General features: G+C 38.7%; 1 protein-coding gene across 1 annotated transcript in view; it reads right to left on the bottom strand.

Moving 5' to 3' along the window:
* Window positions 1–5,950: 5,950 nt before the first annotated feature.
* shox (shox homeobox) overlaps window positions 5,951–7,708 on the bottom strand; it is a gene marked incomplete at its 5' end in the record, with an annotated part of 6,194 nt that continues 4,436 nt past the window's right edge. The window contains 2 exon segments of the mRNA XM_014000017.1: window positions 5,951–6,131; window positions 6,542–6,754. Coding sequence (XP_013855471.1) covers window positions 6,042–6,131; window positions 6,542–6,754 — 303 coding nt within the window.

The raw sequence follows: 7,708 nt of genomic DNA, 5'->3' as shown, positions 1-7,708 counted from the left end.
GCAAAACGGTCCAAAGTGTGGTGTCACTTTACAAAATAAGATGCAGAGACTTCCACCTACAACAAATGCTTTAATAATATTTGGTGCAAAGACAAATTATTAATGGTTTTAAGTTAATAAGTTGGTCAATTTCAAGTTTGACTTTGCCTCAGAAATAGTTATTGCTTCATTAACCTCTGTGTGAGTGTTTTATTTATTTATTTTTAAAGTACAGATTTGAACACCGTTTAAGAACCGGAACCGTTTTGAAAGTATCAATTTAGCACGGGTATCGAAATAAACCCTTTCAATACCCAACCCTAATTATAACATGATGTAAAACTCAAAAAAGTTGATTTTACATGATATTGCCCTTTAAGACATTAAACTAATACTTCAATATCTACAAATGGTTTATGATTGTAGGGATATAACTCGAATTGTRTCAGGATAAAATCAAAATATGTTCTGATACCTTTTGTAAATTTGGTACATCTAACATGTTAGTAGATGACTAAAGTGACACMAAAACATGATGGAGTGTATTCACTGTAAAACTTTCTTTGGTTATAACTAACAGGCTAAATGCTTAGAGTGGAAATAAATTGTTAACGACTGTAACACAAACTGATGAATGGAATGTGAACTAATGCCTCACTGCCTGTTTTYCCCCCTYTTYCTTTTTTTCTAACTTTAAATTCATGTCACTTTCCACTTTCTTTGCGAAAAGTCAGTGTTGACCCAGACTTATAGTGTTAGTTTTAATATAGCTTTGCACTGTTGATGACTCCAGATACAGTTATGAGCGTTAGCCAACAAAGCAAACCAAAGTCTAGTCCAAACAWACTGGGATGAAAGGGGGCCTTTGATCCACGGCCGACTGGAGTGACTTCAGCACTTCAGCTCGATTGTTTTCAGCTGAGGTTTCTCTGGGTGGCTTCACTTCAAGCTACAAGTCAAACTGCCAGAACAGGATTGTTTCGAGATTTAGGAACCACAAAATKGCTTCACTAAAAACTAAGCAGACTCTTATATCCAGAGATGCTTCAAGTAGCTCCATGAAAACTATTAAGGTTTATTGCTTTATCTACAACCAAACAAAAAAGTTCCAACTCCATGTTTTTGAGCTAAATTTACTCTGTCTTCCTGTGAGCTCTGTCGTTTCACACCATTACCTCGCAGAGCTTTATGCCAAGGCTGCAACAGCCCACATTCCATCTGATCATAGCTGTGTGTGACATTTCAAAGAGGATTATGAGAATGAAATGTGATAAAAACTATTTTCACGTGACCCTTGAGCACTTGACCTCTGCTAGGCCAGTGCGGCAAAGCACCGAGGTGCAGGCAGACCCACAAAGGGAAGAAAGAAAAAGAAGAAAAATGGACTGGATCCGACCTGAAAATCTGTTTGTTTTGACAAAACATCAAATCAGTAAGGCATCTAAATTTTGATCAATATGAAAAAAACAAATCTTATCAGTTGTAACAACAGATTTATGTTTAAAATTAACCACAACCRTACAAAAATGCCCACACATTCCCTCTCTTTCTCACACTCCCCCTTCTATTAATATATTTTTGTGTATTTGTTACTTGTGGCCAACATAAATAGCTTATGTACTCGAACATGTTGACAAAGCAGCCATGGCTCATTGCTGGTTGATGGATGGCTGTGTGCTGCCTTGCTAATTATTACTGCACATAAAAGGATGCTGTTTTTTCCAGACCAGAGCCCCAACCAGAGGGGTCAGCTGGTAAATACAGAGCCATCAGTCTGCAACTATATCACTCAATCTTGATGTATGGGCAACGAGGCACAAATTAGATGCATGGCAAACSTTTTGGGGGTGCGACACCCAACAGAACCCAGTTTGAGCTAATTTTGTGGACGAGTTTCAAACAATACACCACTATAAAACATGGAGTAATGACTTTGTGCGCACACATCTGGAATCAGGCTCCTGGAGGAAATGAATACGCTTTAAAACCCTTTTTTAGGTGTGTAGACTTCAGCATGTGGAGGCAACAAATGCATTATGGATGACTTGAAACACCGCCTTGGGTCTACGTCTCAATTTTTTTCTGACCTGTTGCAAACTTCAGTTTGGAAAAATGTTTAATTTTGATCAGATTGGTAAGATAAACACCAAACAGAAAATGTGTGGGAAACTTAGCAAGCACAATTGCAACAGCATCAGCCAGCTGTAGCACTTCCTGTGCAACCTTGTGCCATTTTAGAATGTTTCTGCTGAAATAACTAATGCACAACTGACAGAYATAAAGGTTTGTAAAATATTGTTTGCATGAACCGTTATGAATTTTTAATTTAGACCAATCTACTTTCAGCTTATTAGTAGGGCTGCAACGATACAGTAAATTTACGATTCTGTTCGGTTCGATACTTTAGTCTCACGATTCAATATTTTTTCGATACAAGAAAGAGAAATTTCCATGCCCCTTTTAACTTGTAATTTATTCATATTAATTATGAACATTTGTTTAACCTCAAAAGTACAGTTTTTAAATTAAACGTTGCTGAAACAGCAAGTTTCTCAGTGGATCTGTGCTCAAAAATGCAGCCTAGGTGGAGTAGTCGAACACAGAYCCACTGATCCTTCAACACAGAGCAGCTTCAGAAGACAAGTTGATGAAGTAAATTTAAAAAAAACTGTATTGTTTGATACAAGTGTTTATTGAAACTAAAGCACTGTTCGATACGGTTCGATACGGGTACATGTATTGTTGCAGCCCTACTTATTAGATGAGCCATTAGGTCATTATTGAAGTCAAAATAAAATGATATTTCTCTGAAATGAGGTTGTTCGAGGAGTTATCGACAACAGGTAAGATATTAATTGTTCATAACATGTCTGCAAGACCCTACTTTAAAAGATCCACACTATTACTTTAAGGCAGATGTCTTCAGCTTTGTTCCTAGTGACTAAAGGTCCTGCATGTTTTAGCTGTTTCCCTGCTTTGGCACACTTGGTTGAAATGATTAAATCACCCATTCAGAACGCCATCAGTCAGTTGTGTCGAAACAGGAAAAACATCTAAAACAAGTAGGACATTGGGCCACGAATATCAAGGTTTAAGGTGGATCATTACCACTGAAAACAAAACAAAACATTTTTTTTAAAACTTGGGATTCCTTGTTTTTGAGCTGTTTTTCCACTTTCACTGACTTTCTGCTTTAATTACCCCAATCTTACTAGAGCCCCACTTTTCAGATCATTTCTCTTTGTGACCAGCTGTGGGAGTCATGATTGTTTCTGGACTTTACAGCCGCTCACACAGTAAAGTAACTAAGTACAAATACTTCTTTACTGTACTTAAGTAGAATTTTTGGGTATCTGTACTTTACTTGAGTAATCATTTTTCAGCCTGCTTTTTACTTCTACTCCTTACATTTTCACACAGTTATCTGTAATTTCTACTCCTTACATTTTTTTAAAAAGGGCAAAAAGTATAAAGTTGTTAGTTTTAGTTCATTTTTGCTTGTTTTAATTCACATTGTTATTAAAAGAAATACTGTAAAGATAAACTGTGCCTCCTGGATAGAGTGAATGTAATTGTGGTTGAATGAGACATATAAATATAGATATATTTTTACACCGTATTAGTTTGTACACAGTCCATCACAGCTGCACCACACACTCCAGCAGGACAGATCAGACCTATGTAACCTGAAGATGTATGTGGTATATACATATATAAATATGTACAGTATATACCTGAAACAGCTACATTAGTGCATCCTAAAAATTTTTGTATTAATATTTTAATAGTCATTTAGAAAAACCTTTTTTAGGGGAGGCCACCTCCCAGTAAATATCATTTTGGAAAATCTAACCACTCATCAATACTTTTACTTTTAATACTTGAGTACATTTTATGTCAGAAATTTACTTTTCATACTTAAGTACAAAAAATATTAGAGGAGACTTTAACTTTTACCAAAGTAATTTTATAGTAAGATACTTGTACTTTTACTCAAGTATCACGTTGTGGTACTTTATRCAAGACTGCGCTCACATATAGCTGGATGTGAAGATTTGGGTCGGCGTTAGTTCCACAAAAACGAYCAAAATTGATGAACATGTTGAGAAGGCTGCTACGCTCCACCGACAGAAAGATGCTCAATGAGCAGAGAGAATAAATATCTTACAAATGTGTAAAACATTACAAAAGGACTGCTGCAGAAAAAGTGATTTAGTCTTTTCAAAGTTGCTTGCAGACATGATTTACCCTTTACGCTCATCTTTTTTACGTGGCTTTTAAAAAAGCATTTTAAAACTCAAATACAAATATTTATAGCTTTATTGATAGTTTACTTGTACAAGATGTACGTTCATATTTCATTAATCAAAAGGGGAGAAAAAACAAAACAACTGTACGATGAGTCATGTTTAGGCATGCTTGCATATGAAATGGAAATCATTTGAACGGGTACAACAAATTCCATGGAGTCTTGTTTTTAGCTCAAACATCCCTGAAATCTTTGTAAACTCAGACACGCTACATCTTTAGAATTATCCTTATTTGTTTGTTTGTTTTTGTTGTTGTTTCTTTTTTAAGCAAAACAAAGCACTACAGCCACACCTCCTATTTCAAAYTGAACACTTAAAAAACATACAAAAATAAATGCAAAGCCATGTAAAAATGTACACTTGTAGTTCATCTCTCATAAAACTTTCAGACAAATTAATAAATAAACACCCATATGTTTAATTTAAAGTGGAGACATTAGATAAACATTTTTTTTTAATGGAGGTCTGTTAACAAAAAGAARATATTTGGAGGATGTTAGAGGTACCTGAAACTGATCTACACTTTTGGCGCAGCGGGTTTGAWAAGCGATTCAGAAAGTACAAAGTTTGACTTATCTGGAAAATAATAATAATAAAAACATCACAAACTGCATGCAAAATTGATCTGATTATGTTGCAAATCAACTGGCTGGTTTAGGTTTTATTATGTTCATCGTCCAAAATGCCAACGTAAATTAGGCTTTTCAATGTTAGTAGAGCTGTTCAAATGTTAATTTTTGACCGTAAATTGTTGCAGAATCTAAAACTGTGCTCATGTTTCGCTCAACAGCTGTGCCTGGTGATACAAACCTATCTGAATTACACAAAAATATGGCACCTGATTGATTTTTCCAACAAATACCACTGAAGAACAAAACTCCAACAGTGCATGAGAAATAACAAAAAACTGAAAAGTCATTGGGATTTTTAGAATTAAAGATTAACTGTTAGCTGTTTTACTTCAGTTGTTGTTGTGATTGCTATTTACAGTATTGCACTTAAACTGCACACCATTGCATTTCAGTTTGACTGATGCTTTTTTTTTCTTCATTTTTTCAAAATTACAAAAAGGAAAAAAAAAAACATCCCAAATATACCTTTGTTGATCACACGAAAATATCAAAGCCCACTCCCACCCCCTTCAGTTTGTAAAGTAGTATCCGCTTGTAGTGCCGTTTCTTAACACCCAAGACCTGAAGTGCAAAGGCCACCTTCACGTCTTCACTCAAATACAACAAGATAGAAACAAAGACAGAGAGAGACCTGCGAGGGGAGAGGATGCAAACCAAGTCCTGCCATCAACAGAGMAACATGTCGCTCTCCACTTCAGCAAAGATTCTAAGGAAATTGTCGCTTTTACTACCGCACAAGTCCATAAGGTTGTGATGGGGTTGTTTCACTGAAAGCGTCGGATGGCAGTGTTAAAAAGCATCAGTCCCACAGCGGTCCTCCTTTAATCATGCACTTGGCAGCAGCAGGGAACACAGTGGTTGGAAACAAATATGGCCGCTTTTTAATTTCATTTTTGTTTTGTCTTTTTAAATGTTTCCTTTTATTTAGGGAGGGAGTGGGGAGGGTTTGTAAAGGTTGGAGAGCCATTCCATTAGCACAGGGAGGTGGTGTGTGGGTCTGTCCCCCACCCCCCCACCCCAGCACTCAGCCCTCCACGCATCAACAGACCCTGCTGCTGCTCGCCAGTTTTGCTTTGTTCTAACGTCCTCTGGCCTGATGGCTCCCCGGCCCTCGGGGCCCTCAAACAGACATCCACATGTGTTTGTACGGTCCTTGGGATGTGATCTGTGCCTGGAGTGGACTGAGCCACTGGCCCCGCAGAAGTCCTGCCTGTTGGGCGAAAAGTGAAAGGTGATTTCATTGGTAGTTAATTACCGTTCTCTACAAGTGGTTTGTTTTGGCAGCTGGTTTTGTGACAATTTTCTCGCTCCCTCCATTTTTTTATATATATTTTCTTCCACTGTTCTCCCACACCCCACTTCTTCCTCCTCCTCTCTCCCACACACACTCCCTCTCCCCTCCCGCTCTCTCTCTCTCTCTCTCTATCTCTCTCTGTGTCTGTATGTGTGTCTGTCTTTCATTCCCCCCTCAGTGTTTTTGTTTGTTTTAGTTTTAGCTGTGAGTGTCACGGGCCTTTTCACAGGCTCAGTCTGGTGTTAGAGGCGATTATGGGCATCAGGCGAGCGGAGGGGGCAGCCCGGTGGGGGTCAGAGTCCCAGCGCCTCCGTGTGTTTTCTTGCCTTGAGTCGCAGATCTGCGATGCTCGAGTTCTTGCTGTTGCTTTTGGCTGCCGCCGCCACCGCCGCCGCCGCCGAGGCAGAGTCGGCGAGAGACGCGATTGGTAGTCCAAAGGGAGGGGGCGGGAACATCAGGTAGGGAGCGTGAGCAGCCAGGTGAGGGTGCAGGTGGGGGTGGGAGTGGGTAACGCCGTCCAACTGGAGTTGTGCTTGTACCTGCAGATAAAGAGAGCGTCAGTCAGTGAGTTGAACTTTCACAGTCTGCCACCATTAAACCCTCCCCCTCAGGGCTGCTGCTCACGCCGTGTTTTCTAAGAAAACAGTTAAGGCCCCGCGCTTCTTTTTCATGTTCCGCTTCTCAAAACTTAATGAATCATACATCGCTCTCAGACACCGCATCCAATTTAATCGTCAAGAATCAAAGTATTTCCAGGACCCAGAACAGATTTCTGTAATTCACATTGAGGATGCGGTTATACCCTTGGAAATACGCAGGCTTGTTATCCTGATTATGGATTCAATTGCATAAATAAACACTTTTTTTGCGCTAAAAAGATTTGGAGTTATAAATATTTATTCAGGCATATTCCTGAGTCAATAGGAAAAAAAAACACAGAAGAAACCAGAAGGAGCATAGGATATCAGTTTTCACATTCTTTGCAATTATTTTATGAGAAGTAGATGAAAATTAAGCATCAGTTGACTTCAGAGGGAGAGAGCTGTGCCTGTTGCCATTTCTCATGTGTTTTAAACGCTGCAGGAAAGATGGAGGGAAACTCGAGTGTCTCAAGCTTTCTTCTCCAACCAAAATAGGACTGTACACAGCTAAAGTTTTAACTTAAATGAGTCGTCTTTCTCTCACTTTGATTTCAGTTGAATTGGCATATTAAACACCACAATTTAAAAAATAAAAAAATCACGTAGTGAAATGAAAGGAAATATAACTTKGAAGCACAAGTTGCAAACAACAACATAAATCTCAACCATCAGGCAAGAAACTGCAGCACTGACTGATCATTTCCACCCGCTTGGTGCCACTGACGTCTAATTAAAATGTAGGAACRCTGATGAAGGGCTTGATGTGGCACAGGGGTGTCACTAGGTTTTAAGGACAAGGGGGGCTTAGCCCCCAGGAGACGCACAGCATTTTTGTATATTATACATTTGTAT

The sequence above is a fragment of the Austrofundulus limnaeus genome, unplaced genomic scaffold, assembly GCF_001266775.1.
Source record: "Austrofundulus limnaeus strain Quisiro unplaced genomic scaffold, Austrofundulus_limnaeus-1.0 Scaffold2639, whole genome shotgun sequence".
NCBI classification, from domain to species: domain Eukaryota; kingdom Metazoa; phylum Chordata; class Actinopteri; order Cyprinodontiformes; family Rivulidae; genus Austrofundulus; species Austrofundulus limnaeus.
This window is presented reverse-complemented; position numbering and strand designations above follow the sequence as displayed.